This window comes from Pelodiscus sinensis, chromosome 14, assembly GCF_049634645.1.
Source record: "Pelodiscus sinensis isolate JC-2024 chromosome 14, ASM4963464v1, whole genome shotgun sequence".
In the NCBI taxonomy this organism is placed as follows: Eukaryota; Metazoa; Chordata; order Testudines; family Trionychidae; genus Pelodiscus; species Pelodiscus sinensis.
In genome coordinates this window covers 44179212-44201878 of record NC_134724.1, presented here as the reverse complement: position 1 = coordinate 44201878, position 22667 = coordinate 44179212, and the positions used below count along the sequence as shown (strand labels likewise).

Genomic DNA, 22667 nt, shown 5'->3' with positions numbered 1-22667 from the left:
AGTGCTGCACGCCCACAAGGATCCCTGAGCAGGATGACTCTCTGTCATAGAACCTTGGAGCCCATTGGGCAAAGGCGGATCAGTAACATCTGCTCAGGGCCAGGAATGAGACCGACGGCCTGATGACCAGTGAGACCATGAGGACTGATGTGAAGGGGACTGGTGCCAGTATGTTTGCAAATGGCAATGTCATTCATCTCAGAGATGCACAGGGCTTGCATCAGTGCCTGTGCCAGAAGGCGCATACCTCAACAGGTCTGCGCCACAGTGCCGGCAAACCCTGCCATGGGTCCTGCCTTCAGCACCCCACTGGGGAACTAAAAGGGAGTTTGCAAAGCCTGCTTCCTCATGGTCTGAGACTTGGAGTCTGAGTGGGGAGCACTGGCGGAATAATCTCTTAAGATAGGAAGATGCCCATAAAAGAGGCCAATGTGGGCTTGGTCTGGACTGACATACTGCCGGTGCCATTGGCAAGGCCTATATGTCCTGCGCTACAAGGCCTCTGGAGTGGATGGCACCTACAGCTGCTGGAGGCCTTCATCACTTCTCAGCATAAGTGACTCAAGATGGAAAAGTCTGGGCTACTCCACATGAGCCGGAGCCCAATTCCCAGGCAGAGGTGATGAGCCGCCCATCACGAGTTTCAGCCCTCTTCCTGACTTCTCCCTTCCATCATGAAGAACGTCCCCTCACAGATGTCTTTGACTTCTTGATCGGAACCAGTGAGGAAGAACTGGCTAGCTAGAAGATGGCACCAGTAGAGCGCTCCACACTGAATCGATCACGTTCAAGACCATGTCTGCCCTCCCCTCCTGTGCCAGGGTCAGCACCAACTCCATTAGAAGAGCATAAAGGCAAATTCCTTTTTAGTCTGGGGCTTAAATGACTTAAATTGAGCACTTATCGCTAATGTGCCCTTCACCGAGATACTTCAGGCAACTGTTGTGTAGGTCACTAAGGCTACAGCTACACTGCCTTTTTTTTGTGGAAGGGGATATGCAAATTGCGCTCAGATTTGCATATCTTCTTCTGATTCTTTTTGCGGAAGAAGTTTTTCTGATAAAAGCCCCATGTAGATGGGGCCATTTGCCGGGAAAAAGCCCTCTTTCACAAGACCCCTTTATTCCTCAAAAATAGAGGTTTACAGGATCTTACGAAAGAGGGTTTTTTTTCCCGACAAATGGCTCCATCTACACGGGACTTTTTATTGGAAAAACCTCTTCCGCAAAAAGTACTGGAAGAAGATATGCAAATGCGAGTGCAATTTGCATATCCTCTTCTGCCAAAAAAAAAAAAAATGGCAGTGTGCTGTAACCTAAGAGGCATAAGACATTTGCCTATGTCACAGGACTTGAAATCTGGGGATTGGGGCATGCACAGTCCCTAGACTGCATTGCATCAGGGATAAGTACAGACTATTACTAAAACTACAACGCTAAGGAAATTAACAGGAAAACTATCTACAAGTGAGAATGTGTAGAGAGCAAACTTCCACTGGCATCATTACTGGCAGTAGGGGAGTATGTGTGCCCCTTACTCTGTGCTCCCCAATGGATACTGCTGAGGGAAAATCTTCCAGAACCAGTGCATGAGGCGAGCACACGCACTCCTAATATGGAATGGACATGAGCAATCACTCAAAGAAGAACGGTAAAGAGATCAGCATGGTACAGCTCTAAGCCAGGCAAAAATATTAGCCAGAAAGAGACTATCTGGAGGACATTTATGTACTCTGCTTCAAAACAGGACCATCATAGAACTTAAAAGCCAGAGGACAATGTTACCCACAACAGAGAAGACAAGAAGCTGTCTTTGTGCTCACTGGTCATATGTCAGACCTGAGTTCAGGAACTTATTCAGACTGACAGCTTCCAGTCCTGTACAGATGGTATAAAATAACTGGGGGGAATAAAGAAGTCCAAGTAGTCTGCCAAGAAATAACACTGAGAGGAAAGCTACACAGAACATCCATTACCCAATCCATGTGAAAGAAGGAAAGATGCCAGATGGCAGCTGAAGACAACAAAAAAGAGGACAGATTTAAAAAAAAAAAAAAAACCTGGAATCAAAGATGAAAAGAAAATAAGGACATGTGGAACTTAAATTTAATTAATATTACTCAAATTGAAGCCCTGGTCCAGTAGAGCACCCATGCACATTTTTGGCTTAGAGACTGACTTCAGTAAGATTTTCAAATTAACTGCCCTTTTACAAACTGCTTTAGCAACACCAAGATAATTTTCCAGGGACTGAAAAAAGGAGAGGCAGCAAGCTGGAGAGAGAAACAAAGGAAGGTATTTATGCTGTTCTTGGGTTATGCGCATCTCCTTTATTCAATGGCTAAGCCTTATTTTTAGCTTGATTACATCAACACTAAAGAGGCAGTCACTCCACAATTTTGGCACCAATCCCTTGACTGTAAATACTCTAAGTTCTCCAACAGCTCTACAATGGGAACTCAGTATGAGCCATATCAACATGCCAGGATGCTAAACCATCTCTCCCAAGTAAACAAATTTATTGTGGAGAGGGGGAGACGGTTGAAGGGACATTAAATTAGCATCTCCATTCAACTAAAAAACACCCACAACCCAACAACAATTTTCTGGTAAAGAGAATTTGCTTACTCAGACAGCCTACTGAACTTCTCTGATGCACACATGGATAAGCTCTAAAACAGGAAAAGGAAATACCTTGCTACTTTGATATAGGGATGTTAACTGATTAATACAGCGGGGCCAGGCACAGGGCCCTAAGTTAAAGCAGTTAATCAGTTCACTGCTATCGTTTAACCAGTTAACCCTTTTAACATCCCTACTTTGGTAGAATGCACAGAGGTAACTATTTGCATCTACTTTATTTAGTGGATATTTCTAATTCCTAGCTGTACTAGGTTCCAAATCATCAAACACAAATAAAGTGTGATTAAATCCTTAAATTTCTTCATCAGAGAATGCTGCTGCCTCTGACAATTCCATACAAACCCAACATCTGACTGCTGTAATATCAGCCTGCTGCAGAAACAAAATAGTCTTTGTAATTCAGTAATCACGGTACATTTTTAAAAAATCAATACTAATAGCCCCAGGATCAGCAGAGACTAACTAATATTCACACAAAAAGGAACAATTTGTTCTGTTAGGGAACACTGCAATTTCAAACTTCCAAAGGGTATGAGCCAGATTTTGCTATAAACTAAACTACAGGTTGAACCTCTCTAGTTCTGGGATCTCTGGTCTGGCAACACCTATGGCCCAGCAGGACCATGGATGTCACTGGACCAGAGAGGCCTTGGACCAGGAAGCCCCAGCGGTTGGGAGAAGAGCTGATCTGGCAGCCTGCAGGGCCAGTGGCCTGCGGTCAGGGCATCTGGCCAGTGGGCCAGCAGCCAGAGCGGGGCCAGCAACTGAGGGCAGGGAACCCTGTCAGCTGAGGGAAGAGACTTTTTTTAAAATAATTAAACATACCTTGACAGTGCCCTGTAAAAAATCAGAAAAAAACCATCTACCAAATCTTAAAGAGTCTACTCATCAAAAAAGCTGCATGACCAGTTCCATAGCAGGTCAAGTTATTTACATAGTATCTCAAGAATCAGTTACAGCAGGTGCAGTTCTAAACTACTCAATGAGCAAAAATTCCACGAAGACACCAGATTTTAGATTTGTGATCCCATCTGTTGATCCAATTTCAGCACAAATTCTCTTTAAGGTGTTCTGGTCCCCTCTACCCTCCTTCACCAAAAGCAATCTATACTTTATATAGAACTGATGCATCTCTTTGTTGAAATGCATATAGTGTCCTTTCAGGTCTAGCTTTTCATCTGATATCCTTGATAGCACACAACTAAACATACTGGAATAATACTTACAAATACTCTCTTATACAACCAGGACCAGAAGTCCAATCCATACAGCTGAGGATTTGCAACAAAACACTTCAGAAAAGGAAGTGACACATCTATAAATATAGGCCCTTATTCTGTTTTTCACACAACACCACCTACTGAATTCAAGGGTTTCCCAGGTGCTCACAAAATACAGGGTTTGGTCTGTCCTTGGCAATATATCAAGCTTTATAAATCTCTCGAAGAATAGATTTTTGTCTCCATTTTTGTTCCAAACTACTGAGAGCTACTTGAAAGGCACTTTATCTTCACAGACATCAGCCTAGAGTTCTGTATTTCATCTGCTATATTTAAAGACATCACTAACACCTCAAATGGAGCTATAATCCCTGCCCTACTTTAAGTGTCTATGGAATTACTTACTGACTGTTTCAAAGAAAAAAGAGCCATGTTTTCATATCATACGTCCCAGCAGTTTAGTGACAATGAACATGACACTCAGCTAGTTCGGTTTAAAACATATTAGTTGTAACTTATTACCTAAAACAAGTCTCTCAAATAATTTTATTAATGCTTTAGTGGGGGGTGGCAAAGTGTGTCTTAAAATGGCTTTAATTATACACTTTTATTTTAAGGATTTTGATTCACCTTATTATGTCCCCTCCCGTTCTTCAAAAAGAAACTTTAGCAGATGACATTTGCAAGATCACTCCACTATCAACAGATGGTAGTTGACTATATAGTTATCTCAAGCTCTGCAACTTTTTAACATCTTATATATAAAGAGTTTATACAGGGGGTCAGTGGGTAAGGGGAAGCATGCTATTAGAATAAATCTTCCAAAAGTTTTCCATCAAGAAGGAAATGCAGAGAACCTTCAGATGAAACAAGACATGCAAGTGATGTATGGAGCATTACGGCAAGTAATTCCCTGCTCTAATAAGAATATAACAGTAGGGATCTATTATCAAAGGGTAGGAATAAATGGTAAATTTTCAGAATGGAGAGGGGTGGTAAATTTTCAGAATGGTGTTTTCCCCAAGGGTCAGTCCTAGGACCAATCCTATTCAACATATTCATAAATGATCTGGAGAAAGGGGTAAACAGGGAGGTGGCAAAGTCTGCAGACGATACTAAACTGCTGAAGGTAGTTAAGACCAAAGCAGACTGTGAAGAACTTCAAAAAGATCTCACCAAACTAAGTGACTGGGCAACAAAATGGCTTGATCATTACCTGTTTGATTCACTCCCTCTGGGACACCTGGTATTGGCCACTGTCGGCAGACAGGGTACTGGGCTGTCTGACCCAGTACGGCCGTTCTTATGTTCTTATGTTCTCAATTGCAAGGTGTCCAACTGGTTAACTTGAGTGGTCCTTTCTAGATCAATGATGGCATTTGAAAACGTAACAGCGCACATACATACCTGGCCAAGCTCCCAATTCAGCAAGGCACTTAAGAGATTGTCCTTGACACTAAGCAAATATGTAAGCTCTACTAACAGAGAATGCAAGGAAGGGGGATAACCTGCAAATTTAGTTAAAAAGAGGTTTGGATTTTTCACTGTGAAGATATTAATAATATATTTTAAAGAAATAATTGTTTGAAGTTTATACACTATATCTTTAAAAAGGCATTTGCTGTCCTGGGTTTTTATTTAGCAATACTATTTCTTTGATGAAAGGTGTAAGTTGTCTTATAGAATGAGGCTGTTTTAGCAGTAAACCTAACCATATGGGGGAAAAAAGCTTTCAAAATATAACAATACTGCACTTGGGAGGCATGAGCTATTTCAATAATAATCAGCTGAATTCAAGAGAAGGAATCTGTTGCCAATGCAAACCTAATAATAGCAGGCCAAATGTTCAATAGGCTCCCTTAATTATACTTGCAAAAAAGGCTGTTTGCTCCCACAAGACAAATAACTGCATGTACAGACACTTTGCATATGTAAATGAATGTAAGTGCAAGCACTGCTACCCCAGTTAAGAAATCCTGCTGAAAATGTGTCCCTAAATTGTTGGATGCAGGCTAGTGCACTAATGTGATACCTCTGCTGAGTTCATGGTAGAAGCAGGAAAATGTTCAGTGGCAGGAACTGTTTTTTCCTTATGTGAGGTAATATGCCCAGCACAGTGAGGTTCTGTGCCTCATCTGGGGACCCCAGTACAACACAAATGAATAGCAGTAATAAAACAGGGCATTTTGGCTTTGGATTCAGAGAGCTATCTAATTAGCCAACATGACCTCTTCCTGTATCATGTCCTTCTGTGATTGTACCACACCTACCCCATAGCAAAAGCTCACCCATTTTCTCTTGCTGTGCTATTAAAGAATTAAATCAGAGGAAACAAATTTTACCAAAACTTTAAAAAATGTGTTTAAAATCTATATGGATCCCAATTTCAACATGGGAGCAACGAACTTTTAAAACAGAAAGAAAAGGGAAACATTCACAACACAAAAAAAAATTGTTTCTAGCCACATACGGAAGCATTGTAAAGTATTATTTTCGTTTTCTAGTATCTAATTTCTACAGTCTGTATGCCCTCCCTCCCTTAACCCTTATCCACTGCACAACTCTGTTAGTGTTTATTTCCAAATGCCAGAATTCCTTCTTTATTCTTCTGCCTGCAGGAACCATGTTTCATTTACCTCAGTTTAAGACTTGTTAGCCAGTAAATGTCAACAGTTCAATGCAAGTTCCTTCAGCAGTCAATCTGTGTAAAGGGGCAGTAGCAGGCCTCAGCAACCTCTTCATGCCAACTGGCAAAGGGCTCAAGGGATGTACAGAGTTCTATTGAGATCCTACAGCTCAGTTACAAGGCATAATAATTCATTAACAGGTGACATGGGAGGGGTCTCCTGAGAGCAATGGAAGCTATGTCTCTACTACGATTTCATTTGACAGGTAACTCTTTGTTTCTGCCTGCTATCATTTGAATCTCTGTTCTTTGTTAAATAAGCATGCAGATGCATTCTATATCAACAAATCTAAGTGCTGCGTGGTAAGTGGTGGACTGGTCCAAGGTGTAACTGGTAGCTGCAGCATACTGTACCTTTGCAAACAGTGGATTTGGCATGTCTATGACTGTCCAGAGAAACACGGGCAGAACATTACAGAGGGATGCCAAGTAGTTAGCATGTGCCTATCGCTAACTCGCAGAGGAAGAAGCAAGATTGGCTGGGCTAAGAGGGGAGCACTTCTGATGTCTATGGCTGGGAGTGCCAGAGAGCTGACTCCTGGCAGGCACAGATAAGGATTTCTCATGGGCTGGACAGGTGCTTGAGAGGTGCCTCATAACTCTGGATAATCCCAGGAAACATCACAGGTAGTCTTTGAACTCGCCATTTGTACTGTCTACACAGTTTCTTGCATAACAATCGTACTTTAATCACAGTAGATACAAGTTCACACAGTTGCATCCTCTCTGTTTATCCTGATCTTTTCCAGACTGACAACCATGATAGTTTCTTTATTAAATGATTATCTTCTGCTGGAAAGAAAAAAAGCAACAACCAATGCTCCTCCTCTTGTAAGCCTCTAAGGAGGCAACTGAAAACAGGCTCCTGTGCAAGCCAGTGAAATCAGGAACTTAGGAAAAGCCTGCCCAAGAAATGTATGTTCTTGGGGCAGGACTGACCTTAAGAATTGAATTCTTTAAAATCTAGGATTAATGGGTATCTATGAGAGAGAGAACTGTATGGGTCGGTGTTATAGAACTACCAAACAAAATCATCTCAAGTTACGATTGAGGGGATATTTCAGCTATCTACAGGGAAAACAGGCTGTTCATCAAAACAGTACCACATACTGTACTTATGAGGCTATAGGACAATCAACAGTGGCTGCAAAACTTTTGCATGTGTAAGGCCACTTGAATGGAACTTTGCAAATTGCTTTCTCCGGCCCTGAAGAGCAGCAATACCAGAATGAGACCCGCTGTGACACTTGAGAAGTGAGTGGTAATAGCTCACTTGCAACGCCTGTCAGCTATCGGTCAGTTGGGAATCAATTTGGAGTGGGAAATCTACAGTGGGGGCTGCTGTGATCCAAGTAGACAAGGCAATCGATGCCCTTCTGCAATGATGGATAGTGACTCTGGGAAACATGCAGAACTAGTGAAGGGCTTTACCGTACCTGGGGTTCCCTAACTGTAGTGGGTTGACAGATGGAATGCACATCCCTAGCTTGGCATCCAATCATCTTGCCAAATGGTGCATAAACAGCAAGGGCTACTTCTCGATGGTGTTGCAGATGTTTATGGATCATAAGGACCATTTCACTGACATCAGTGTGGGATGGTCGGGAATAGGGATGTTAAATTTAGAGTAATTGACTAATTTGCAAATTTGATGCAATTTGCATCAACTATTCGATTAGTCGATAGGGCATCTCCACCTTTCAAGTGCAGCAACAGCCCTAAGGCAGTTGCTACACTTCAACAGCAAAAGTGTTGTGGGGAACACGGGGCCAGTGGGTCGGTGCTCCGCTGACCCCATGCTCCCCATGGTGTTTCAAAGCAGCAACGCCGTGTGGAGCCCAAGGTCAGCTGGGGACTCCCCTGCTGACCCCGGCCTTCATGCGGCACTGAAGCTTTGAAACATCACATGGAGCCTGGGGACTCCTCAGTTGGCCCTGAGCTGCACACGGTGTTTCAAAGCAGCAGCACCACGTGAAGCCTGGGGTCAGACCCCAGCTCCACATGGCATTGCTGCTTTGAAGTACCCCCGCCTCTTCCCCCCTTGCTGCCTCTTTCTGATAGAGGCAACGGAGGGGGAGGGAGGATAAGCAACTAGTCGACTAGTCTCTCACATCCCTAATCGGGAAAGGTACATGACACATGGATCTTTAGGAACTCCAGTCTATTCAGAAAGCTGCATGATGTAACTTTCTTCCTAGACCAAAAAAGTACCATTGGAGGCACCAAAATGCTAATAGTGATATTTGCAGGCTAGTCTACCCTTGGCTCATGAAGCCGTACACAGGCACCCTGGACTGCAGTAAGGAGCAGTTCGACTACAGGCAAGTGCAGACTGGTGATAGAATGTGCTTTTGGACGTTTAAAGGGAAGATTTTGCAGTTTATTGAGTAGGTGAGACTTCAGCGAAAGAAACATTCCTATTGTCATGGCAGCCTGCTGTGTGCCCCAAAATATCTGTAAAAGCAAGGAGGAAATTTTATGCCAGAGAAGGGGGTCAAGACAGATCACCTAACCACTAATTATGAGCAGCCAGACACCAGTGCACTAACGAGAGCACATTGAAGGGCACTGCAAATCAGAGAGGCTTTGGAAAGCAGCTTTTGGAATGACCAGACAGTTATATGACTATCATGTATGTTGCTCTGAATGAGGTGCCCCCTGTATTAAGTGTGCTGGTCTGTAAACCCCTCCTCCCTGCCCCACAAGCAACCAAGATACTGCTGTTGAGAAATCGTGCATTTTTATTTAGAGAACACAAGGAAAGAGACATAAAAGGAGTTCAGGGTGGGAACTTCGGGGGGAAGAGGAGAGAAGCAAGGGAAAGTGACGTCTTACAAACCTCCTGTTCAGCAATTCCAGGTGTGGAAATGACCGCTTTCAGTTCTAGGAGACAGCCATGAGGGCTGAGTGGAAGGCTGCCCTTGACTTCCTATCCCTCCCTCCCCCGCATTCTAGGGCACCTGGGAGAGGATGTCATGGAGCTTGATGAGGAGGGCATATGGTTCAGCATGGGCTGGAGGAGGTTCTGGGTTCCATCCGCTTCTCCTGTGACTCTAGCGGGCGTGTCAGCAGCTCTGTTTGCTGCCCCCCATGCCTCAAGATCTCCTGTGTCTTGATTTCACATTTTCTGCAAGCTTTCCTCTCCTCTCCTCACGCTCCGTTTGCATCTCCTACAGCATCGCTCTCCTCCATGGATTTAATTGCACCCTGTCTGTGTGGGCAGATTGCATCTGCTCATTGAACATGTCATCCTGATTATGTTTTTGCCTTCGAATCTATGCTCACCAAACAGCTGGAGGAGTCAGGGGAGTGGGCAACAGGCTCACTGTTGCACTTGCTGTAACAAAAAGAGTGAAGGGAAGACATTAGAGACAATACATTGCAGAATGCAGAAGCTAATCTGTTAGCACCAAGGAACGCCTATCAAACACAACAGGCCTGCGTTACGCACAAGGCCAAAGTTATGCTTTTACCAACTATGAAGCAGGTACAGCCCACATATCTTAAGGAAGCAGCAGGGCTTGGTTTGGTGGCAGGCATAGAAATGAACAGATTGGGGCTTTCTCTTTTGCATCCACTTTGAAAGCATGTACCACACAGTGCCTGCAAATAGCAGCACCCACAGCTGGAGAAGCATCTGCATTTGCAAAGGGGGGCCCTAGTGGTGTGGTGGCAGGACAGGGTGCCATTGCCCATTTGCTGGAAGAGGGAAACTTTCCCCTCCCACAGGAGCCCACAGGGGAAGGAGAGGCTGGGTGTGGCAATAGGTAGGGGGCTCATGTGGTCACTGAGGAGCCTGTGTGGGGGAGGGGGCCCAGGCATGGCAGCAGGGCAGGGGTTCATGCGGCTACAAAGGAGGAAGTGAGGCCAGGTGTGGTGGCGGAGGAAGGGCTCAAACCATTCTGTCCTGGAAGTGAGCAAATGAGGATGTACTGCCTCAGTGGTATCAGCTACCTATCTTCCCCAGCTTCATCCAGGTTGTCACGTGAGATATTGGTCATCTCTGAATCACACAGAGCGATAGGGAGCAGATGCTGACTGAACATGGCCAGAAACCTGAACCTTATTCTGCAATGATACCAGGCCACTTACTGCTGGCATGGTGTGGAAAGGTGTCCTACTGGTGGAGAACGGAATAAGGTCAGGCTCCCCAGAAACCCTGTGAGAAGGATGAAAGCGTTCCTCTATGAGAGCTGAATGGAGATGTGCAGGGAGGATTCCCGCTCTGTCTCCAGACACAGTAACAAGCTGTTCCCAGGAGCTCCCACTGTGCAGGCAGCGTGGCTACCACAGATCACACCCAATCGCCTTAACCCACTTGTAGCATCACTAAAAATGTGAACTCACCAGAAGAGCCTGCCTGTCACCAGGGCCCAGCAGCAATATGTCCTGGGAGGAGGGGACTGTCTCCAGAGTTATAAAAAGGTCCTGGCTGTCAGTGATGTTCCACTCGCCTGATAACCATTCTCATCATCATTATTCACACTGTCCTCCACGCTGCCACCTGAGGCTGCCAGGAGTGTCTTGGGAGGATGCCATGGACTGATTTAGGAAGCTGGTTAGGTCCCACTTTAGGATCGCATGCAGCTGCTCATAGAAGTGGCATGTTTGTGGTGCTGACCCAGACTGTCCGTTTGCCTCCTCTGTCTTCTGGTACACCTGTGTGAGCTCCTTTATTTCCACACAGCACTGCTCAGTGTCCCTGGTGAATCCGTCCTCTGCCATACTCTGTGAATCCTTCCTCCACCAGATATATCAGCATTTCCTTTGCTGATTTGTAGTTCTGCCTGATTCCTCTCTCCACACACAGCAGTGAGGTCCAGGATCTCCTGCACATTTCATGCCAATGTTTGTTTGTGATCCTGGCCATTCATGGCCAGGTGTGCTACTGATTTGTGCTGCCCGCTCTGAGGTCTGCTTGCCTCGCTGGCCAGACAGGAAATGAAATTCAAACTTTCCCTTTTCCTGTGCATCTAGAGAGCAGCAGAGTTGAATATGCTGGCCAGAGCGGTCACATTGGGGCAATGTGGGACACGTCCCGGAGGCCAAGAATGTCAGTTTTCACAGTGCTGTGTTCTGTACATGCAAAGTCGACTTTACTGTTACTCCTCATGAAAAAGAGAAGTACCAAAATCAACTTTAACAGCCCTTAAAGTTGGCAGAATGGCCATGGTGATGCAGACTCGTTAGCAAATTGACCTAATGTGGCTAGTTCAACCTAAACTCCTACTGTAAATCAGGTCAAACATCAGGCCAAAATTTACACTGTGTTTTTTGCTGATAGCTCGGTTAAGCCAAACCTAAAGAAAGGATAGGTTTGAACATTATTCACAGCATATAGACTCTATTGAGAGCAGGGTGACAACTTTACTGGCTTATACACAAGGTGTATATTGCGCATAAATAAATTATGCCTGTTTTTTACTCAACCTGTGTTTTCAGCATTTTGCTTTATACTGCTGTAACCTTAGAATGCAGTCAAATTTACTTACCATCAACAAAACTTGGAAATGAAGACACCTTCTTTGTCTGTTAGGAAGTAAAAATAATGCACTGCATAACTATCAAAAGAGCAAAATGAAGTTCAGACCATTAATATAATAAAGATCCATTTTTAGACCTAATTCTTTTAAAATATTTTAATTTTCTTTTTGTAATTTTATATGGCTGCTATTTAGACAATATAATGTTTCTAAATACAATTAATTAATTAATTAATTTCATGGGTCTAATTAAAACATAAAATACTAACCCAACAAAACTAGAGTGGGTCTGTATTGGAACCCTCCCTGTGCTGGTACAGTGCCTAATCCTTTGTCTTAGTTAGGGATTTTGGATGCTACTTTAATATTAATCAATGGAAGTTCAGTTCACAGACTCCCTTGCAGGCAATGTTATACAAGTTTGAGCATCAATTTCTCTAGTCTAGGGGTTAATTTCCCTAATGATGGAAGAGGGTTTTTTGTTATGTGCAAATCTTCATTTACATACAGGCTACTACTACCATAGTCTTCCTTGTGCACCTTTTAGATAACACACCCCTCAGATTTTAAGTCTGGTCTTTACTTAATCGTCATGTCCAACCCCAAGCACACCCTCACTCTGCATTTTTAGACTCCTTCTTTGCTCCATTATTCAGTGCCACTAGTCCATCTATAGCACCCATCGGGCATCTTTTTCACAGATGACTGAGCAGGTACATAGCTCACCACAGAGGCCACTTGTGAGGCCGTGCATCAGTTGGTCCTTTGGCAATGAATGATGTGTGAATCTGCAGATTGAATTATCCCTAGGAGAGATTATTCCTACAGCAATCCTTTGACTCCAAATGCAGCAATTTCACACGAGAAAGCGATGGAGAGGAAATTAAGTACATTCTGATGTTGCCCTTACTTTCAAAGGCCACAAAAAGCAATAATTTCTAAAATCTCCTTATTTCTGAAGTCCCCTTCCTATATTAGCTGTATATTTTGGGTCTGTATTATAAAAGGGACTATTATAAAAAGTAACTGCCATAGCTACTGGATCATGGAAATTTTGTGGGCTACAAGAAATATGCAGCCATTGAACTGCTTTTACTTCAGAGAGAGAGGGTCATCCTCCTCTTTTAATGAACTATTTTCTGCCCATGATGGGGGAAAAAATTGGGGGGAGGCGAAGAGTAGTGGGAATAGGGATTTAAGGTACTTACCTCTGATGTATTATTGTTATCAACTGGTCCATTTAGGTCAGAACGTTGTTGTTTCCTTGGCTGTTCTAAACCATTGCATACCTGTAAGTAATCAGAAAAACACTTTCATTCCTTTTTTCATGCTCTCCTAAATAAATCACAAAGAAAATAGTCAGCAGGCTAGATAGTTCCTTGAACGTTACTGATTGAGGATATGGTAAGAAAATGACAGCAAATAATGCCCAAAACCATCATCTGCATGAAGGAAAACACCCAGTCCTTAGTGCAGCCCCTGTGTTTGAAACAAAACAGATAAACCCAGTCTATACTGTTCCTCTGAAGCCTTCACAATAGGTCTTATGGGGACATAAGTGATGCATGAGCCTCATGATAGCTCTATGCACAGTGATGAATTACACTCACTAGACATAAAAACAGAGGTGGGCAATAATTTTTGATGGGGGGGCTCTCCAAGAATTTGGAAAGTGGTCAAGGGCTGCACTTCCATACTAATGGAGGAGGTACGGGGTCTGGGATGGAGGCTGGGTGCAGAAGGGAGCTTGCAGTAAGGAACTGGGGTGCAGGAAAGGGTGTGCGGTCTGGGAGGAAGTTTGGGTGAAAGAGGCAGTTGTGACCTGGAGCAGGGGACTGGGGTGCAGGATCTGGGAGGAGACAAGGGGGGGCAGAAGGTTTGGGTTATGTGGGGTAGGCGGGCAAAGGGTTGGGGTGCCAGAGGCAGGCTCTGACTGGGAGACTTACCTGCTTGACTGCCAGTCAGCAGCCTTTGCAAGCAGACTCCCTGCCTACCCCAGCCCCGCACTGGCTCCACATGTCATGTGGTTTTTGAACAGCTATGAGCCTGAAGGATGGGGGTGAGGGGAGGGTTCTTTGCAACAGGAAGCTTCCATTGGCTGGAAACCAGCCAATGGGATTGTGCTGGGGGCAGAAGCAGTTCATAAAGGCTCACAGCTGTTCAAACAAAGCCCAGCAGCAGCTTTTCTTAGCACATGGGAGCAGGCAGGGAGTTTGCCTGAGGCTCCCCGCTTTATCTGCACACTGGATCCAGCAGCTTGGCTGGCTGGATCCAGCCCACGGAGGGTATTTTGCCCAAACCTGCATAAAAACAAAAGCTAAAATTCCAGCACTAGGTTACAGAAGCAGTTTAATTTGAGTGTTATAGTAATAAAAAAAGAGGACTTGAGTCTGTTTTTCCTTTCACCTTATTCTGATTTTTTAGACCCTCATGGAACTGGGGTCCTTGAACTAGCTTAATGGCCTCCACACCCTTTGACCACAGTGGGAGTGAAGGGCACTCAAGGGCATGCAAAAATTCAGCAGAGTGGTGCAGGACCTCACAGAAATGGGTATTTCATCTCTGAGAAACAGAACCCTAACACTGACAAATTCCTCCATTGTTCTATCTACAACCTTTTAGGCCATGCAAGCCCTAAGGAAAATGCTGGCATAGCGGCAGCAGGATTTCCAGCTTGTCATGACAACAAAAAGAGAAAATCATCAAGCTCCACAGCAGGGAACTTCAAAGCATTTCAGATCATTCCCTTTGCAATCCCATTTTTCTCAGGAGCAGAACTCTTCCTCCGCTTCTGATATATGCTGTGAAGCCCTGATAGTCTGCTGGTACAAGGGGCAACCCTCTTGCCTCAGCTGCCAGGCAAGGGTTGTTGCAAAGCTACACAACACAACTCATACTCAAGCTCTTATCTTAGAAACCTAAAAAAACTGAATTGTATTTCTGACTTTGCTACAGATTCCCTGTATAATTCTGGGGAAGTCACTTAACTTCTGTATCTTGATTTCCCCTGTCTATAAAAGTAGTAATACTTGCATGCCTCACAGTGGCATCATGCAGCTTACCTTATTAAGGTTTGTAAACTGTTTTTATATTTTGGGATTTAAAGTGCTATGTAAATGCAAAATATTGCCAGTTAGTTATTATTTCCAGGTGGCAGTGTGAAAGTTCATTTCTGGACTGCTTGGGTCCTCTCACTTTCTGACTGTCTCCATGCCAGTATGTAGCTGTAGGCTAGAGGGAGTTTCTATCTTTGAATCAGGGACACATTTTTCTCTGGAGGGATAATAGTCAGCAGGGCAAAAACTTGACTCTGTAGGACCATTATAGCGGACATACAAGTTCCTCTAAACTAGGGATGTAAAAGGGTAACCAGTTAATCGGTTACCCAGTAAACATCACTATTACCAGGTGATGCTTACCAATGACCAGTTAACTGGAACCCGACTCAGCAGAAGCAGCCCCCACAACCACAGCCAGCAGCCGGGCTCCATGGTTAATCCGAATTTTTATATATTTTTACATCCCTACTCTAAACTCACTCTCATTTGCTCAATTTTCAGATATGGCAACTTGGTAGGGCATTGTCCTCCCAAGTAAACACATTGGTCTCAGGAAACAAATGTCTAAACTGCCCATACTACCAAGACTTCTAGGGAGGAGCTTCATGAAGCTTCAAGGGTAACTTTGAGCTAGATAGTGATATATGGCTGTGACAGTCAAGAAGCTTACTACAGTCTCTTAATGTTTATAAATGCTTTTCTGGTTGAGACAAGACCAATCTTATTATGTTAAATGCTTAAATTAATTTGATACAATATGTGCAGCAAAATATATTAATATGAGTGAACAAACATCCATAGTCAGACCACCACAAATATCACAGTCAAATTATGTTTAAAATATTGGGATTAGATAAAAATGCTTTAAGCAGGGGCAACGATATGACTATAATGGCAATGTATAAATCTATAAAAAAGAATGACAGTAAATATATCGATTCAAATATGTGAAAGGGCATTTTAAATTTTTAATTTATTTATTTTAAAAAAAGATTGTCAGTTCTGGTTACTGCACGCTTGGCTGAACCGAAAAACGCATCAGCACATGACAAATGAAGTGGGCTAGAATAACATTTGAGCTGTTTTAGTGAGCATATACTGTATGTGGCAAATTAGATTTCAGATTACTATATACACCAAAAAATAACACCTATTATAAAAAGATACATCTGGACATTAGTCAATCAGACATGGTTCTGATATGAAGAATCCTCTTTGTAGGTAGTTATGCTCAATTTTATTAGCAATTCCATACTATCATAAGACTAGATCTAATTATTTCATCATTTTGATTAGATTTTTTAAAAATGTTTATAGAAGACATTTACTGAAATTGCTGTTTTCAGAAGGGAACTTGAGTTTACTTCATTCCTTTAATGTTTGCAATAACATATTTACTATGTATGTTATATGTTAGTTTGTAGAGGCTATAACGAAGATTAGAACTCATTATGCAGAATCCATAATCAGCAGCTATCCTTTATACTACTTTGCTAGTCAATATATTACCTACACCCATAAATGTGTCTTTATTGACTACTGAACCGCCACACATGATGACTACAGTTTTTCCAGTGGCTCCTTTAAATAATTATGATCCACACTCCTCAGCTCCATTTATACAGGATGTTGAGTGAAAATGATTCTTCTATATGTATCATTTGTTTATGACTTTGATTTACTGTTGTGTTCCACGGCTGACCTATCTTTGGAGTATGGTCTTACGGGTACAAAAGGGATAGTGGGAGGAGGGGGAAGCAGTCCAACTAAAAAACAGCAGCTCACTCTATCCTCTTCTTACCTCTTGGCCTAGGGGAGCAGTGCTCTCCCATGCCTCTTCATTGGCTGATGAATCGAGGACTCACCAGGCAGAGGAATCTGAAGTGAAAAGAGGAGTCTGACGAGTTTCTAGGCCTTGTTTTCTTCCTGCCATTAGGGGGAGCAGCAGCAGCCATACATTAAGAGGTGGTTTCTATTTTAAAGGTATTCCACTCCAGGATTTCCGTTTGCTCCACAGGAAAAAACACTGCCCTTGCTTTAGGTGCCACAGGACAAGACTGTTTAGAAACTGCGAGTTCGGCTCAGTTACCCACATAGTCCATACACGACGAGAGCTAGGAACCAAGCCGTACGTATATGGAAGGAGATTCGCTTGCATTGACACCGGAAGTGACAGACAGCTAAAGCTGTAACATCTACTGAATGAAGTGTGAGGAAACTACCTACAACTGAAGAAAATGATAAAGCACCATACCCTGGAATGGGAGAAATTACAGCTTAAATGGAAACTTGGGATCTGCTAGGATCTAGGGATGTGAACGGGTAATGGTTAACTGGTGCCTGGGAACAGCCACCCGACTGTGGCCTGCTGTGGTTGAAGGGCTGCGTCAGCCCCAACAGGCGTCTGCACTACCAGGGGTGGGAGGTGGCAGCCTACCACACACATCTGGGGCTGGGAGCTGGAACCCAGCCCTGCATGGGGCTGGGAGTGGGAGCCCCATGGGCAGGGGGCTGCTGCAGCCAGGCTGGAAGATTCTCCTGCCCAGGATACTGCTTAGGGTTGCATGTGTCCGGTATTCACCCGACAGTCCGGTATTTTCGCCTCCTGTCCGGTAAAAAACTTCAGAGAATACCGGACACCTGAGATGTCCAATATTTTCTGAGTTTTTCCCTGGCCAGGAGGCGAAAATGCCGGGCACCTGGCAACCCTACAAACACTCAGCGCCCGCCCTCCCCCCTGCCAGCCTCCAACACCCACCCTCCATGCTTACCTGGTTCCCCAAGGCTGCTGGCACAAAATGACTGCCGGCCAAAAGACCTAGGGGAAGCAATGCTTCCCCGTGTCTTAGTGCTCAACTGCTCCCCTGTTCCTATCCCTGCACTCACTCTTAACATGCTGTTTTAATGCTGTTTTATTTTTATTTTTTTTTTGCTTAATAAGTCTTGGATTCCCGCCCCTCCCCCTTTTTTTTTGGCTCAACAACTTTGGTCTCCCCCCCTTGAACAGAATTTTTTCCCAGTTTTTTTTGGGGGGGGGGAGGTGTTCGGTATTTTTGTTTCAACCCTCTGGCAACCCTAATCCTGCTTAGTTAGTTAACTGGTTGAACATTAGGCTAACCTAACATTTAACCGGTTAACGGATCTTACATCCCTACTATGATCATAGCTCATTTATAACAGATTTGTCAGAGACTGTCTGGCTTAAAGAAAACAAGTTCTACCACGTAAAGATAGGAACTTATACAGATGCCTTAACAAGATATCCCAGTTCCTCATACAGACACTCAAACCAGTGTATAGGCACATTCATGTACCAAAGTGACAATTTGTATAGGCTTTGGACATCCTGTTCAGGTACCCTCATTTAAGAATTATTCTCCGGCACTTCAGTTAATGCCTATTAACAAACTGTTATATGGGACAGATACAAATCCAGAAGAAGGCTGACTACTATATATTTGAGAGAGTTTGTCTGTTTGTCCAATAACTACTCCTAAACGATAAGACCTAGGCACACCTAATTTGGAATTCAGCTTCCTCCTGTCATAACAAGGGAAGGGTTTGGTGGTGCCAGGAAAACGTGATGTGCCTGGAATGGGATTGCTTCTCATAAAACCATAGAGAAAAAGGACAGAATCTCCAAGCAAGTGAAGAGGGATGCCCCTCCTCCACACATACATCAGGCACTGCCTCAGTCCCAAACCTCCCACCTCCCAGGTACCCTGTAGGAAGGGCTGAAGATCCCCGCCACACACACACACAATTTGTATGGGAACATGCCTGGCTATTCCCCTGCATCAGGGAGTGAGGGGAAGTGCACAATTTGCTGCTTTCCTCATTCTGGCTGGGGAGCACGGGGGGCAGACAAACTGTGCACTTTGTTCTCACTCTCAGACAGAGACAGGAAGGGGAAGAGCAAGCAGCCCTGGTATGAATCTCGGGGGGGAGACACCTTCGGCTTCCCCACCCACCCCTCTTCATATTCATCTGCCCAGAACCCTTCCTTACCCCCCAACCCTGACTCCTGCATTCTCCATGCCTCCAGCCCTGCACCCTTCTTTAAGGACCAGATCAACACACTGGGTAAATGTGTTAGTGTACATAGCTATATATATACATATACATGATTTAAAGTATAAAGAAATTATGGGCTTCTTTACAAAGACCTGTTTTACGCTCTTTTCCCTTCCTGTTCCCCAATCTCAAGAGTATACCTGAAAAAGAGCAAAAATATTTTTTTTCTCTTCCTCAAAACAGAAGACACCAATCTGCTTCCTTATCATCAGACTAGGTGACTAATTTTAGCCCACCTCTGCTGAACTTTCTACACATGAAAGCGTCTTTTCAAAACATGTTTTAAATGACAGCATCATAATAGCATAGTACTATGCAGCATCATTGGAAATACCATCGAAAGTAAAGGTATAAAATACAGGGTTTATCCCTAAACCCTGCCCCTTCAAATTACCGTGAATAGCTATGATGAGCAAGTCTCCTCCTCCTCCTCTTCTGCACCTCTCCCACTCTTTACTGAAGCCTCAAACAGACCAAATACGAAAACACTAGCTAGCTGCAAGTGGTTAAATGATATGAGGAGGCAGTATTTACCTGTAGGTAAATTTGGGAAAATAATAAAGGGTATGTCTATCTTACACGCTTATTTCAAAATAAGCTATTTTGGAATTAAGACTCAAAATAGCTACTTCAAAATAGCATGTCTACACTACAAATGCCCATTGCAATATTGCAGATCTATATCAAAATAGCACATCCACACTGACTGGAAGCTGAATCACATTTAAAGCCCCCTGGAAGCATTTCAGGCAGGGCACCAAGACAGCAGTCACTTCCTGGACCTGCTGCCTGAGGCTATCTGAGCCTTGTGCTTAAAGGGGCTGCCCTCTATGGCCGTGTGTCAGACTCTTCACCTTTGCCTACCTCCTCAAGGGATAGCAAACTCATCTTACTGCGTGCTCTGGTTGCCCTTGCAGATCCCACAACACTTCTGCCATAAATCCGGACCTGCTGCAAAGCAGTCACCAGCTCTTAGACCCCCTGCCGCACCTCCTGGTGCAGTTACTACAGGAACAGGTGGCACTGCAGGAACAGGACCTGCAATTTATTGTGGGGCACCTCTTCACCTCTCTCCATGTGCCACAACCCCTCCCACCCTCCAATGCACACTGTGCACTGCTGCTTCTGACAGCAGGACACGAGTACTGACTGGTGGGACTGGATCATCATGGAACAGTGGGATGACCAGTAGTGGCTCCAGAACTTTTGCATGTGGAAAGAAACCTTCCTGGAGCTGTGTGAGTGGCTCGCCCCAGCCCTCAGGCGATGGGACACTCGCATGCGACCCGCTACTCCACTTCAGAAGCAGGTTATCAACACACTTCGGAAGCTTCCCACACCAGACAGCTACTTCTCTGTCGGGAACCAGTTCGGTGTGGGGAGATCAACGGCTGGAACCATGCTCATGCAGGTTTGGCGCTCTCGTGCTATTGTCACAGGAGGGTGGTGAAGCACTGCGATGGGGCTCTCTAGGAAAAGGGGGGGGTGGATTCTTCCTCTCCGCGGGTTTTGCAGTTCCACCTTCACGAAGCCCTGCCAGGGTTGGGTAAGTTGGAGTTGCTCCTGCTGTTGGAAAGGGGCTGGGCTCAGGGAACTCCAGAGGGCTCTTGCAACTAGGAATTTGAAATATCGGTTAATTGAATAGTCGATTAACCTCATGAATTCATATTGGTTTCTCAACTATTCTATGGTTCCCGGGGATGGGTCTGGCAGCCATTGTGCTCTAGCCCCACTCCTGAGGAGCCCCCTGCCACTCCACGCTGCTGCCTCTGTATCCGAGGCAGCAGCACAGGGTGCTGAAGGGATCCACTTTAAAAACCAGCTCCCCTCATGGTCTGGCTGCCTGTTGCCCCAGGGTGATAGCAGCCTCTGTTCTAGGGCGGGGCTAAGCTCTCGGACCTGGCATGAGCAGAACTGAGCCGAGCTGCCTGCCTGCCTGGCTCCTAATACAGTCGCAGAGTCACTGCAGAGCTGGGTCCCAGACCTGGCACGAGCCAGGACTGAGCCGGGCTTGGTCCCAGCCTGCTAAAAAGTTTACTGGAGGGGAGGAAAGGGGAATGCACGTAGTCTATAGCATTAACCTATAAGCTTTGCTTGTTGGTTAATCGGTTAATCGACTACACTATTACATCCTTACTGGCAACCCAGTGATTCCCTGTTTGTATCCTCTCACGTGTGGGGAGGGCCATCAACCCCATCCTGCTGCCCTTACTATTTAATCGCAATCTTTTGCTAGACTGCTGCTGTTTGTACACAAGACTAAAAATACCTCTTCTTCCTTTTAATGAACTTTTATTCATCAGCTGATGTAGGCAGAGCATTATTTTTAGCAAATTCCCTATTAATCGTACTGTCACACTAATTTGGGAGGCTTTTTTAGTAACCAATTGTTGTGATCCAAATTCTTTGTGGTGCAGGGCTGTGCAATTACATGCCCTTCACTTCCTTTCCATTAACATGTTATGCAGGAAAAGAAAATACTATATTGTAAATATACACACAATTGACAAGTTGGACCACCTAGACAGCATGCATAAGAACCCCAGATTTGTGCACCAACACACGCAAAGTAATTTCTGATTGAAAGCTTGCCCTGTTTCCAGGTCACCTTTTTAGTCATGGACTCCAGAATTACAAACCTTGGAACCTGTATTTGCGCATATAAATGAGTATTTTTTGTGTACAATTGGATTGCTGGGCAAACGGTACAGAAAACCTTCACAGAAAATTTCATTTTATTTGGTGGGGAGTACTTTGTTTTGACATGTAAGTAAAATATCATTAGCCTTTTTTTAATCACGGCACACATGTTCAGATCATACATGCCAGGTTCAAAGGAGTCGGGTTTTAAGACACATCCATGCATAACTGGGTTTATAATACACACCTGACGACCTCTTCACATGCAGCGCTGTTTAAATACTAGATCAAACAAAGAATTTTTAAAAATGTGCATACTTAAAATTTTGAAACCTAAATGTAGACAATACCCAGCTATGCAATGGGATAGAAATAGGCTATGGCTGGTTCCAAGTGGCACCCTTGCTGGAGGCCCCAACAGACGCAGTAAGACAGGAATGAGCTTATATGCCTAATTAACCTCTCACCCGCATTCATGATCTCTCTAGTACTGGGATGAAGCTGATACGTAAGGGCAGTGTAAGGAAGCATCTGTATTACAGAGATAGGATTTCAGCTTGCAGGTCAGTCAATCTGGCACCTTTCATAAGCCCTAACATTGACTTAAGAAAACAAATTTATCCTAGGACTATCGCCGCTAGTTGCTGGCACCATTTAAATGTTAATGCATTTATAGATAAAGAAATGTCATGGTGCAACTGAAATATTTTATTGCCACTACAACAGACACTGATATTGTAATGTTTCAGGACAGTGATATTATTTCTATTAAACCAAGTGACTGATTTAAATCATGCCCTCTAATGGATACTGATGATATAGAAAAGACAGTAACCTGTTCCCTAACTGGTGTTCTTCAGGGT

The 22667-nt window shown here is 44.2% G+C and overlaps 1 protein-coding gene across 4 annotated transcripts in view; it reads right to left on the bottom strand.

Moving 5' to 3' along the window:
• Window positions 1-22667, bottom strand: part of APBA2 (amyloid beta precursor protein binding family A member 2) — a 192597-nt gene that overhangs the window by 47990 nt on the left and 121940 nt on the right. For all 4 annotated transcript variants that reach the window (XM_075897719.1, XM_075897717.1, XM_075897720.1 and 1 more), the window contains 2 exons: window positions 13240-13320; window positions 12041-12077 (listed from right to left, as the gene is read on the bottom strand). In XM_075897719.1, coding sequence (XP_075753834.1) covers window positions 12041-12077; window positions 13240-13320 — 118 coding nt within the window. The remainder of the gene's footprint in view (window positions 1-12040; window positions 12078-13239; window positions 13321-22667) is intronic.